General features: G+C 37.7%; 1 protein-coding gene across 6 annotated transcripts in view; it reads right to left on the reverse strand.

The window, feature by feature from the left end:
* MAPKAP1 (MAPK associated protein 1) overlaps positions 1–14,642 on the reverse strand; it is a 244,506-nt gene that overhangs the window by 210,732 nt on the left and 19,132 nt on the right. For 5 of the 6 annotated variants that reach the window (XM_047069551.1, XM_047069560.1, XM_047069567.1 and 2 more), the window contains 2 exons: positions 3,358–3,685; positions 836–925 (listed from right to left, as the gene is read on the reverse strand). The exons of the other annotated variant lie outside the window; for it this stretch is intronic. In XM_047069551.1, coding sequence (XP_046925507.1) covers positions 836–925; positions 3,358–3,616 — 349 coding nt within the window. In that variant the 5' untranslated portion in view covers positions 3,617–3,685. The remainder of the gene's footprint in view (positions 1–835; positions 926–3,357; positions 3,686–14,642) is intronic. 6 annotated transcript variants of the gene reach the window in all.

Genomic DNA, 14,642 nt, shown 5'->3' on the forward strand with positions numbered 1-14,642 from the left:
CAGCAATATCTATATCTTTTAAGATCATTACATTGGAGGTAATGCGTGTAAAGGGCTTAGAATAGCACTAGGTAGGTGCTGATGTTAATACAATAATCACTAATATTGTTAGTTTTATAAATACTATGTAGCAATGGAGTCAGTCAACAAAAATTGAGTGGACATCTGTTACATGCCAGGGTGGTTAGTAGGTGCTGGAAGAGAGAAAACAGAATGCAGACATTACTTTGAAAGAAGAAAAAAAAGAAAGTCTAGGACACACGATATAAACGTTAGAAAATATTTCAATAGCTTTTTTTTTTAGGTGTTCTTGTTGAGATTGAAGATTTGAAAATATGTAATATGGCCAGCTTTTTAATACATATACCATATGAACACAGACTACAAATGCTGATAATACCCGCAACATACTGCTTGTTAAGCTAAAGGAAAAGAATCAGCATATATGCAAAAAAGATTATTACTGGGGTCACTAATGAGGCAAGAGAAAGTCAAGGTTGGAACTGCCAGGAGGAAATCTATAACCCAGAGGCCCATCCAAACCATAGGTATTCCTTGGCTTTAAGAACAAGGTACTGGCATGAGAGTTTGTACAAAATGTGCCTTGCACACATCTATTCCTGTGACCCACAATGAAGAGTGACCAAAAACACAAGACCTAAATGAACACACAGCTTCAGAGGGCAAAGGCACCCCAGTGAAAGCATTCAAAGCTCAAAACAAGAGGTATCTGCTCAGAGGATTTAAAAAGATGAATTAAAAATAAAGCTCTCATATAATAATATAAACTACATATATAAATCTCAAATTAACAATTAAAATTATTTCCATTTACCTGATTGCTTAGAATTTCTTTCTTTCCACTGAATATTTTTGCATTTGATCTGGTTTTGTCTCTCTTTTCGGAGTCGTTCTAATCTTTGAGCTTGAAAAGAAATATTATAACTATAAGTTTGTCAATGAAAGTTTACTATAAACAAAGACATAATTAACTACCTTTATATGAATAAAGATGTTTTATATTGCATATGTAGAGAAAAAGTCATAAAATTTTAAAGGTGGCACCCCTGAAAAGCAAATACCAACAAAAACATGAAAATATTCTTGATTTATAATTGAAATTAGAGGATATAAAACATTAATAGAGATCATAAAGATAGTATTAACATGGAAGAGAATAATAAAATGTGAAAACTTCTGTGATTAATATGACATTTCATTATATAAATCATTAATAACGGTCTTAAAGGAATTTTAATGCACAAATGAACTGAAGTGAATATTACATTACAGGAATAAAATTACTGTTATGAATTACTCTACCCGTTTCAAAAATTAAAGATAAATGAACTCAGACTAGACTATTAAAGTTTTAAATATAAAATCCTTTATCTAAAAATCATGAAAATTATAAAATGTCAAAGCTATATAAATTAGCATAGCTTTTCTTCAGTGGGTTGAAACAGTTTATAGGTAGTAAAATAAATGATTTGTATCTTTGTAACATTAGTCAAACCTTAAAAAGAATAATTTTTCTTATACAAAATTTTAAGATATGCTGAAAGGATTAAAAAGTAAAACCTTTGGTCACTAGGACACCCCACAATTGTAAGTATTAGCATCTAAGTGCTATCTTAAGAAATTCCAACAACAGTAACAAAAGCATCACCTAAAAATCCTACATTTGTGAGATCATATTACCACTGGCTGATCAACCTTCAAAAATCAGTGAATTGATCTCTTAAAGAAATACTGTCCAGCATATATTAACAACTGCTGCATATGGAAACCACAATGGAAAAGAAAGTCATAATTGATGCCATTTCTTGAGATCTGGCTAATCTTCAACTTCCTATCCTGGCACAATGCTAACAAAAAATAAATAAGTAAATTTCTCTTTCAAGGCAGGAAACCATACACACCTGCCTTGGCATTGTGATGGGGAAACTACCACTGATACTAACCTTGCCAGAAATGTAAACTGTGCTGGCAAAAGCATCTGATAATGTCACTGTATCTAACCAAATTCCACTGGAGGAAAATGCATTCAATTGCAATTAATAAATGTGAAGGGTACAGCCAAAGTAATATAATCATAAAGCTCTCAATTTAGCAGCATTCTCCTACTGAAATCCATTCAACCTGTCATACAAGATATCATCTCAATAACTTGCAAGGAAGTCAGTTTCGACTAGAGAACTGAGAATCAATGGTTCTAAATTATATTCAAACCTTCACTCAAATCCTATTTTGATAAAAATTCCTTGAGATACTGGGAAATGCTATTAATTATTTTCATCATGAGAGCAAATTATTCTTTGTAGATGTCACAGAATGCTGAATTCTGAACCAAAACCTTAACATGCTTTGCACTGTATATTGTATCTTGCAGTACTCCTTTACGTGAATTTTACATTTGGACCATGAAAATAAACATGTAAACCTTTTCAATGTTCTACCACATTTCCTGCCATTACGTTTCCTGGGAGTTAGCAGGTCACTGCTACTGATTAGTAGGAGATTATATTTTCTGATGACCTAAATAAAAAAATCACCTCCTAGAATACCCTGTCATATTAGAACTACATTATATGTTCTAAATAATTTATCTAAGTAAAGGTCTTGGTTCATCACATTCCCTTTGAAAGGTTTCCAAAACACATAAGCTGGAACATGGCCAGTGATAAGCTTTTAAAAGATAATCACTAAATATTTATGTACCAAAGTTTAGCATTTTCAAACCACAAAGATCAAATGGTAGAGATCAACTTAAGAAAATAAAAAGAACATATCAAAAACAGGGGCACCTTTTCTAATCTCACACTCAGTGTAGCAACTCCTATTAACAGCAGCCCGAACAAATATTCAGCTATTTACCTCCAACATCCCTTTGCCTCCCACAATCCTTCCATGGCCAAGAAATGGCTCTGGCAGCAAGTACTCTGTGGCTGGTCAGCTTTCTATATTAAAGGTTCTTTATTATGTCAACCTGAAACCTGCCACTAGGTAGTCTACCCACTGGGACTAATGTTGCTCTGTGAAGATACTCAAAGTAAGTCCACTTCCCTTTCTACATGAAGACTTTTTAGAAAGAGAACATCCAACCTGCCTCTCCTAGCCACCTTTTTCCTCTATTCATCTTCTACTTCCTTCTGATAACATCATTCCAGTGCCACTCTCCATTCACAGTCACGAAGATGGAGATGGTGTTTAGACTCGCTCTTACTGTAACACATGCATGTTCCTGTTAACACACAGAAACCTTCCCCATTAAAGCTATTCCAACATTATGCATTATTCTGTAAGATTGTTGACTGATTTAAAGCTCAGAAGACATGACTAAAAGGCAATGTTTACCTGTATTTGAGCGTCTTCTAATACCAAAGTCCCAACTTGAGGTAATATCGACTGACTGGGCATATACATAGCCCTGAGTCTCACCATTGCTTCCCTGAATTTCTGACCCACTGTCTCCAGGCATTGAAGGAGGATGAATCTTCTCTAGGTCAACATCATGATCAATGAGAACCATCTCACACATTCCTGTGTCATCACTGGTCACATGTGACTGTCGAATATGAGCTAGAATGATAGTTGGATTGTCCAAGAAGGCCATCCTTTCTGTGGGCCAATCTCCTTAAAAGGCTATTTTCTCCTCTTCATATTGTTTCACGTGCTCACCTCCCTAGAAACATGATGTACACAGCAATATTTAAGAATAAGGAAGAAAATGACTGAATCATTTTTCAAACAAATCAATGTGGTAAAATGCTACCTTGAAAATCAACATTTATCCCTGCACCTAGGAGCTTACAAGGATTAAGTCTAAGCTGAAAGGAAATCCTTATAAGCACTGGGAGCTACAGCTCTAGTCAATGAGATCTCCATGGTATCAGTGAGAATGGCTTCTTCTCTTGCAAAACAAATAATAGTGACTCCTTAGGCCACTCAAAACACATAATTACTGTTAAAACAATAAATTTGCCTTTCTTTCTCCCTTTATTCCCATGCAGTCTTCTCATTACTTTATAAGGTCAGGGAGAACAAGTTGTATTTTCCTCACATTATGAGCTCGGGTATGAAACTGTATTTCTTTAGTTTACATTTCCCCCTCTTTGTCATAGGGTTGTGAGGTAACTAAAAGAACACAGACAATACTTTGAGTTACTAGGAATTTTGCAAAAATGTACCACCAAAGTAGTTGTGTTCAATAAATACATTTTCCTTTCTTCTGATTTAAGGTAACATTATGCTTTTCAAATAAACTTTATCAGGGATGCCTGGGTGGCTCAGTTGGTTGAGTGTCCAACTTCAGTTCGCATCATGATCTCACAGTTCGCTTTGTGAGTTCGAGCCCTACATTGGGCCCGCTGCTGTGAGCGCGAAGCCTGCTTCGGATCCTCTGTCCCCCTGTCTGCCCCTCCTCCACTCGCGCTCATTCTCTATCAAAAAAAAATTGAAAAAAATAAAAGGTTACAGAAATAAAATAAAAAAATAAACTTTATTAATCGAACTTCTTTGCTACCAAAAATTAATTTCTTTTTAATTTTTTTAGTCTTTTTTCTTTTTTGTAATGGTTTATTTTTGAAAAAGAGAAAGAGAGAGAGCATGAGTAAGGGAGGGGCAGAGAAAGAGGGGGACAGAACAGAGGATCCAAAGCAGGCTCTATGCTGACAGCAGAGAGCCCGATGTGAGGCCTGAACTCAAGAACCATGAGATCATAACCTGAGCAGAAGTCAGACACTTAACTGACTGAGCCACCCAGGTGCCCCCCCTCAATTAATTTCTTATTTTAGAAACCTCACTCTAAGAACTGCTTCCTGAATCCTGTTGAAACTAAAATGATGTTTCTTCTGGGAACAAGATGGTACCTCCTCAATTAAATGCCAATACTCAGCAAAGAAAACATGGTAGTCTCCCCTTATCTGTGGTTTCACTTTCTGCAGTTTGTTACTTGTGGTCAAACTTGGCCCAAAAGCAGATGATCCTCCTTCTGACATACTGTCAGAGATCAATGATAGTAGCCTAACGCTATGTCACAATACCTATGTCATTCAGTGTGCTTCATACCATCACATAGGCTTTTTCTTTGTTTGTTTTTGAGAGAGAAAGGGGGCGGGGGGGGGAGGGAATTCCAGACAGGCTCCATGCTGTCAGCACGGAGCCTGGCACAGGGCTCAATCCCACAAACCCTGAGATCATGACCTGCGCCGAAATAAGAGTCGGACGCTTAACCAACTAAGCCACCCAGGCGCCCCACATCACATAGGCATTTTATCATCTGACATCACAGGAAGGTTGAGTATAGTACAATAAGGTATTTTGAGAGACAGACCACATTCACGTAACTTTTATTACAGTTTATTGTTATAATTGATCTGTTTTATTATTGCTGCTAGTCTCTTACCATGCCGAATTTGAAAATTAAATTTTATCATAGGTATGTACGGGTAGGAGAAAAAATAGTATTTACAGGGTTTGGTACTATCCATGGTTTTCGGCATCCGCTGCGGGTCTTGGAATATACCCCTGAGCATAAGGGGAGAGTACTGTAGTACAGAACACTGGTTAGGATGAGGACACGCAGGCAGGACTGGGTTCAAATCTTAACCCTGTCACTTGCTAGCTATGTGATCCTGGTCAAAATAAACTTAACCTCTGAGCCTGTTTTCTTTTTTCATTTATAAAATGGGGATCCCAAGGATAAGAGGATATGTAAGAGATAATGCAGGTAAAGTGCTCTAAAGAACACCTGACACATAATTAAATAGTAGCTATTAATAATAATGATGATTATGGTAAAAATAATCACTACTAACTTCAGCTTTCAATTCTTGTTAAAAATAATCCTAAAATATATCAACATCTCATCCTTCTTTAGTAAGTTCACAGCACGTAAAATAAATGTGTGCTTCCTTTTTGACAGAGGACTCCACAAGTCACCTGGGTCACCTTCCACCTCCTTTAAAATTATTATGAGATGCAAGGAACATGAAAGCTGGATTGAGTATGTTCCTAGAACAGTCCTAGAAGGTATTTATTTTTAGAAAGACCTCTAACACCAGATTTCTTGTCATTTCTTTCTCCTAGAAATGGAACAAAGGGGGAAATCTAGTTAATAAATCATTATAAAGACTGAGGTTTTATAAATTTTTGTCTAGTAACACATTATACTGATATCACTTGGTAGATCTTAAAGATACTGAGATTAAGAGAAAATTTAACTGAGGAGCACCTCTAATCAAAGAATTATACTAATCTTCATTTTTTCCTTCAAATATATTCATGGAGTAGTTCTATTACACTGAGGCTATTGGGAAATGCCAAAGTAAGGTATCGCTGAATCAAAAAGTTTACACCCTAAAACAGCCCTACTGTATTTCCTAATCCTTACAAGGAGATTTCTCCAAGTGTCACATTTCTGAGTTTCAGAAATGTTAATGTCAGCCTAACATTTTAAGTGTTTTAATCAGAAAACCATTACAGAATTAAAGGGGAACACTGAAATTTCACTTGTAAAAGTAATTACGATACCACAAAGAGATGTATACAACCACGGAATTACTTTCAACTTTTTTTTTTTTAATTTATTTTTGGGACAGAGAGAGACAGAGCATGAACGGGGGAGGGGCAGAGAGAGAGGGAGACACAGAATCGGAAACAGGCTCCAGGCTCCGAGCCATCAGCCCAGAGCCTGACGCGGGGCTCGAACTCACGGACCGCGAGATCGTGACCTGGCTGAAGTCGGACGCTTAACTGACTGCGCCACCCAGGCGCCCCCGGAATTACTTATAAAGTATTTGACTATTTGTTTTGTAACAAAATCATAGCATCACAGATGGCCAAAGCTGCAAACATCCTTGTAGCCAGCACAGTGTCTCCCCTGTGGGGGTAAGGCAATGAGGCCCGAGCAGAATGGCAGGTGCTTTCAATTTCATATTGAACAATTTTCCCCTACAAAAACAAGGACTTTGGTGAGAAGCCACACATTTAACAGGCACTGACAAGTCAAAGGGCAAAGCAACAAAAGTGTACTGAAGTACCCTCAACAGAATCTTTTTTTTTTTTTTTTAAGAAAATGGATCTACTCCATCACCTCTTATGAGGAAAAGAGTTATGGGCAAATACTTCTGAAGGCACACACCAATTCCCTAACTTTATCCTTCTGGTACAGAGGCCCCAAAATATTCCAACAGGAGCAGATATCTTCTCTATTAGTATACTACGACTTCATACAAGTTTACTTCATACTTAGTATACTGTGACTTCGTACAAGTATGATTCGCTCAACAAATATTTATTCAATACCAGTTCTGACAGGGAATTCCCACAAGTCTGCCCTGGAAAACGTGCCTTCCACATCCCATGACATGTACTTGAGGATTCAGACTGTAAGTTCCACAAGGACAGGAGCCACACTACCACATCCCTTCTGGCAATAAAGGATCTTCCACACAGCAGAAATTCAGTAACAGTTGATGTCTGACTTCCAAGGACTGTATAATTTTGTAGTAGGGATAAGTCATACGTGAGCATGTGTAGTGTGATTATACAGAAAGGAATGCCTTTTTTTCTATGAATACAGACACAAGAGCTTCTCTTCAATGTGCCCTTCAAAACTGTCACCTTGGGACACTAAGCAACCTATCCCAACGCTACTCTTCAGAACCAAAAGAACATGTTTTAAATCACTTAAGAGCAGCAAATTATCACTTGAAGGTAGATTTGATTTCTAAGACAAAGATATTCCCAACACAGATGAAAACAAGTTATTTTCTCTGATCAGTTGTGCAAAGATCAAAGATTTTTAAAACCTAATGTTGGTAGGGTTCAGAGAACTGAGCTCATGAACAGAAGGGAATGTAAACTGACAGTTTTTAGATGGTAATGTGGCAATGTCTCTCAAAGTATAATGAGTATCCTTTGGGCAACCCTACTTGTAGGATTTGCTCTTAGGAGGTAACTATGCAAAAATATTTATCTCAGGATTGTTTGTTATACTGAAAATCTGCAAGTAACTTACACATCCATCAGTGGTGATGTGCCAAGGCAAATACATACAATAGAATACTACATAGTCATTAAAAATACATGGTAGAAAATGGATAAACAAAATGCAGTATATACATACAATGGGATATTCCTCAGCCTTAAAAAGGAAGAAAATTCTGACATATTCTATAACACGGGTGAACCCTGAGGAGATCATGCTAAATGAAAAAAGTCACAAAAAGACAAATATCGTATGATTGCACTCATATGAAGTACCTAGAGTAGTCAAATTCATAGAGACAGAAAGTAGAATGGTGGATGCCAGGGGCTGGAGGGAGAGGAAAATGGGGAATATTTAAAAGGTATATAGAAGTTTAGGAAGATAAAAAGTTTGAGAGATTGATGGTGGTGATGGTTGCACAACAATGTGAATATACTTAATGCCACTGAACTGTACTCTTAAAAATGGTTAAAACAGTAAATTTTATGTTATATACTATATATATTACCACAATTTTTTCAGTTTACATTTTTAAAAAATGTCCAGGAAATGTCACATTAAACAAAAGTAAGTTTTCTTCTTGCTGTTTAATTACAGCCTTCTCAAAGCTTTTTTTTTTTTTTTTTAGTTTATTTAAGTAATCTCTACACCCAATAGGGCACTCGAACTCACAGCCCTGAAATCATGAGCCGCATGCTCTACTGACTGAGCCAGCCAGGTGCCCCAGACTTCTCAAAGCTTTTAAACTACTAATGTATATTGTGAACCTCTAAAAGTGGGGAATCTAGAAACGCAATATATCCCAAATCTCAAACTTATCTGATCCCTAAACATGTCTTCATCTAGGAACACTAACGCATATCAATGTGTAAGAGATTCACAAAACATGGTTCAGAAATGCTACTCTAAATGTTCACAAACGCTGTTTCTTTGGGCCTTGAATGCCGTCCCTGGATATTACCAATTCTTGATTGAGATACCTGGTCCTTTTTATATATCTTTGGGCCATTAGATAAACAATTTCAGGCTCCAGGAGATCTGCTCCCCTAAGATGTCCTACTTTTCTAAGATTCTCCCACTTTTTACTCCAGGTTCCTCAAAGCACAAGAGATTTGTTTTACTAAAAATGAAAGCAATAGAGACATCCACACAGAGTGGGAGGACATGAGATGCCCCATAATGACAGCCATGTTTAACGTACTGGGTAGGTCTCTCTTTATACTTACTTCATTTGTTCAACAAATACTTATTAAGTTCCTACTATGTGCTAAATATTGTTCTAGGTACACTTTGGATGCTATTACCACTTTACATAACCATTTGTGTTCATTAGTGACCATGCAACCTGCCTGTGTTAACTTTGAACATGCCCTAAACAGGGAAGTAAAATTTTAGTAGGTTTTAATGGATATCAAGTCTTAATACAAGTCTATTTTTAAAAACAATTTTGGGGGCACCTGGGTGGCTCAGTCGGTTGAGCAACTGACTTTGTCTCAGGTCGTGATCTCCGGATTTGTGAGTTCAAGCCCCACATCCAGCTCGCTGCTGTCAGCCTGTCAGCACAGTCTGCTTCGGATCCTCTGTTTCCTTCTCTCTGCCCCTCCCCCACTTGTGCTCTCCCAAAGATAAATATTTTTAAAAATTAAAATAAAATAACTTTTTTTTAATGTTTGTTTATTTTTGAGAGAGGGAGAGACAGAGTACGAGAAGGGGAGAGCAGAGAGAGAGGGAGACATAGAATCTGAAATAGGCTCCAGGCTCTGAGCTGTCTGCACAGAGCCCAACGTGGGGCTCAAACCCACAGAGCATGAGATCATGACCTGAGTCAAAGTCAGACGCTTAACGACTGAGGCACCCCCGATCAAGTATATTTTTTTTAATTTTTAAAAAATGTTTATTTATTTTTGAGAGAGAGAGAGGCAGAGCATGAGTTGGGGAGGGGCAGAAAGAGAAGGAGACACAGAATTCAAAACAGGCTCCAGGCTCTGAGCTGTCAACCCAGAGCCCAAATACAAGTCTATTTTTAATAATAACTTTATACACACTCTCCAAATTTTCTTTGCAATGGCTTATAGAAAAACATAAGATACAACACAGTAAAAAAGTAGATAAGAAAGTGGCAGAGGATAAGCAACTCTGGATGACTGTTGTAAGATCTTGTACATTTGCCACAGGAAGACTGCAGAATCCCAGAAGCAAAAAGCAATCATAGTAACTAAACTTAAAGCTACCTTTTTAGGTGGATTAATTCATATAATTCTAAAAATAATTCTATGAGATAGTATTTCTGTCTCCATTTTATAGATGAAAAAACTGAGGCACATCAAAAACCTGCCCAAAGCCAAGATAGTTAATAATTCTGAGAATCTTAAGCATTATACAGCCTCTCAAAACAAAAATGAACAAAGCATTACAACAGTCATAATAAACAAGATTTTAAAAAATCCTGTTGTTGAGTTATTTGGGATCTGGGGCCTTACAAAAATTTCTCCCAAGGGTCTTTGTGGAAGATGTAATACAGTAAATGCGTTATGCAGAATAGACATTTAGCCTCCCCTCCACTCGTGCAACTATGATTTATACAACAGTAGTGCATATAATGGTTGTTCAAAAATAAAAAAAAAAATCACAAAATTTTACACAAGAAAGGAACTTCAAAGATCATTTACTTGTTGACCTGAAACCACAGAGGAAAGGTTTACTTTAAATTCCCAGTTAGATGTAAGTATCTTCTTAAAATCCCTAGAGATTTATGCAACTTCAGCTATAAAACAAAGTCCATACCTGAAATATTCTACTTCTTTAAATAACCCCAGCACAAGCAAATGAGCCCCCTCTATACTTCTTTACTCCCTAAGGACCTGACATAGGTCTTGAACGTGACTTAAATCGCTCAAGTCCAGCCAACGATTTAAAGGATTCCCTTTCCTGGACTTTCAAAACACTCTGTACACCCACTTCCCTCTGCCAAACAGACTTCAAGCCCCCTCACCTGCAATCTGTGAAAACTTGTCTGAATAAGCAACAGCCTGAGGCTTCTCCAAGGTCTGCAAACTCCCAATCAAAAATTACTGCTGCCCCATCAATGTGTCATATAAATGTTGGCATGTTAATTGTGTATTTATAAGATTGTTAATGGTTAGTTAATTTACCTCCCACACTATTATTGTACTTGAAATGATTTAACGTCTGCTGAGGGAGTTAACAACATGTAACAGCAGATGTGAGATTTTTTTTTTTTTTTTACCTTTCCTCACTGTACCCCGACTTCATGCTATTAGCATTAACTTCAAGTTAAACCTGATTCCTATACAGGACTCCTTAAGAGTGTTATAGAAGCACTCACATTTATTTTGCACAAGAAACAATCACAATTTAGGAAAACAAGCCTTTTTATCATTATAAAGTCTTTCATTTATAAAAACCAACAGATCCTGTGTTTTACTAAGATTTCAACATCCTCTGATCCAGTTAAACTTCAGAGTTCATACCTCCTGAAATTTGAAAATTATTGAAATGACCATTAAAATAAAATGCACTTTATTGCTTTAAAATCTCTTTTTCTAACTCTCTAATTTAACTCTAAATTAAACCTTCATTTATTTTTTAGACCAGCAAAAATTAAGCTTTTTGTTCCTTTAGAGAATTAAAATCTCCACGTGAATATGCCTAATTTCATTAAACAGTAAATGGTGAGACTCTATATCTGGAGAGTTTAATTTTTTCTTTCATAAAAGTACTTGCTAGACTCAAAACAACCAAAAAGAAATGCTTGTATCTTCTTTTAAATAATATGGGATTCATTCACGAAACATCATTGAGAGCTAGGCACTGGGAATACTACAAAAAATTGTACGAACACTGGCCTGCACCTTCCAGAGCCTTACAAACTTTGGCAGATGAGCTACCTCGTGTACATACATTAAAGTAATATAAGGTAACACATACTAACCACCAAATAAAACACTAAGACAATATGTTTTTCAAGAGACAAGAAAGTTACAGAAGGCTTCAGGAAGGAAGAAAGTTGCATCTAGGGATGACCAGGCTTTCATTAGGCAGAAACAGAAGAGTAATTGATGATGTTTACTGAGAGCTCTTATTATCAGCTGTACTTTCATGTATATTTCATCCTTACAACCACCCCAAGAGGTAAGTATTAATATCATCCCCACTTTATAGATCAAAAACATTAAGGCCTATGGGAACTAAAGAACTTGTACAAGATGGGTTTTTAAAAGGCCAGTCAATGCAGTTCCTCCCATCAAGAGGAGGAGTCTATTTCCCCACCCCTGAATCTAGGCTCAGGCTGTGATTTGCTTTGACCAACAGAATGTAATGGAAGGAATGTCTGAACCTCAGCCTCAAGAGACCTTGCAAACTTCTGCTATCACCTTCTTTGGAACACATGTGAATCAATGAAAGAAGCTTGGGAAAAATTAATTAATTTCAAAAAAGGAAAAAGCGGCTTGGGATAAAAGACCATGTGGACAAGCTCAGCTGTCCGTGATTCCAGTTATCCTGCTGAGGTCTGATATGTGACTGAGGCCACCTGGGACCAGCCAGACCCCCACCAACCTACCAGGAGACCAGGTTTTCTCTCCTGTAAAATGTCTCCTTTGGAACAAGGTCTCCTGGCCTTTGGAATCAAGGGTCTCCTGGCCCTTGATTTTTCTTGGGCCACTAACCTCTACCTGAAATGTCTCTGAATCTTACCATCTGCCACATCCAGTTAAAGGATGGTAGTGCACAGTAAACTTGTCCACGGACACACCTGAAGGGGAGAGGACAGTGGCCATAAATCAAGGTATTAGAGAACCTTGGGGGAGCCACCTAAAGCAACAGGCTATAAGAAACTTACTTTTAGAATTTATTCATATTCTGCATTCTATCCTATAATATACTGCACCTGTATTGTTTTAACAGGAAAAAGTTTTACCTTTGAATACATCACTAAAACTGATAGTCCAGGAATATATGCCATGCTTACTTCGTGGCTTCCAATATTCCCTGGCACATACTGGAATTCTCATAAACCCAGTTTGGACAGCAAGGCCTAGTGGAGAAACAGACTCTGCTATAAGAAATGTCTGATTTTGTAAAGATAAAATGGCATTTTATCAATGGGCCACTCAAGGAAGGGCTGAATTTTGCTCAACAGAGGTTTCCTATGACAAGTATGAAGAACAACTGTAGGGGCACCTGGCTGGCTCAGTCAGAAGAACATGCAGCTCTTAATCTCAGTGGGGGCACCTGGGTGGCTCAGTTGGTTAGGCATCAGACTTCACCTCAGGTCATGGTTTCGTGGTTCATGAGTTTGAGCCCTGCGTCCGGCTCTGTGCTGACAGCTCGGAGCCTGGAGTCTGCTTCAGATTCTGTGTCTCCTGTCTACGGTCATACCACCCTAAACGCACCCAATCGCATCTCATCCCAGAAGCTAAACAGGGTCGGGCCTGGTTAGTACTTGGATGGGACATTCCGTGTCTCCCTCTCTCTCTGCCTCTCCCTCACTCACGCTCTATCTCTTCCTCTCTCAAAAATAAACATAAAAAAAAAAAAAAAGGAATCTCAGGTTTGTATGTTCAAGCCCCAAAGAGATTACTTAAAATGAGACCTTAAAAAAAAAGAACTGTAATTATTAATAACACCAAACTATATACAAAGTTGCAAGCACAAGTTAGACTAAAATCCGGATTTTTATGCAGCCATTATAAAGCAATCAGTATTTTTGAAGTGTTTTGAAATAATGCTTAATAGCTAGTAATAGATGTGAAACTTCAGAAAATCTAACCACCCCACCACCCCCAAAACTCCAAACATGCCAACAGCCAGAAATGGCTGTGACAATAAATCTGCCAGTTTGGTGCAATGCAGCCCTAAATTATTTTTCCGTTGGGGGTTGTCTCTCTGACATAACTAGATTTGATTGACACTTGTGGCAATAAACAAATAATTTCAGATTTTACTTTAATATTTCAGGTAAAAGTGTTTATAGTTTTACCTAGAGTGAAGAAATGAATAATGCCAGAGAAACAAGACTGCTTCCCAGTGTGAAATTTCTGAAATATTTCAGTATCGGAGCTGAAACCATAAATAGCACTCAACTGCCCACCAAATACTCATTCACTGATTACATTCATCTGACAGGTATCTATAAAGCACTTACTATGTGCCAGGCACCAGAGATATAATGCTAAGAAAAAGATTTGGCCCCTGCCTTCCAAGAAGCTGAAAGTGTGTATGGTAGTCAGAATTCAAAGATGACTCCAGAAATTCTTGTCTCTTGATATCCATGCAATTGTGTCACACTCACTCCTGGAGTGTGGATAAAACCTACCCAACAGAGTATAGCAAAAGTGTTGGGGCTGGTGTGGCGGCAGGGGCCGGGGGTGGGGGGGGGTGTGGAGGGTAAGTTACACCCTGATTACTGTTATATAAGACTCCATCATAGGCAACTGAAGAGAGGTATCTTCCTGCTGACCTCAAAGAAGCAAACAGCCAAGTTATGGAACAACATATGGCAAGGATCTGAGAATAACCTGCAGGCACTGAGAGTGGCCCAGCCAACGGGTAGCAAGAAATGAGGCCTTTAGTCATACAGCCACAAGGAAATGAATTCTACCTGAAAGAGCCTGGAAAGCAATCTTTC

Source organism: Lynx rufus, unplaced genomic scaffold, assembly GCF_022079265.1.
Source record: "Lynx rufus isolate CCGP_SWC_20201006 ecotype Redwood Valley unplaced genomic scaffold, mLynRuf1.p SCAF_10, whole genome shotgun sequence".
NCBI classification, from domain to species: domain Eukaryota; kingdom Metazoa; phylum Chordata; class Mammalia; order Carnivora; family Felidae; genus Lynx; species Lynx rufus.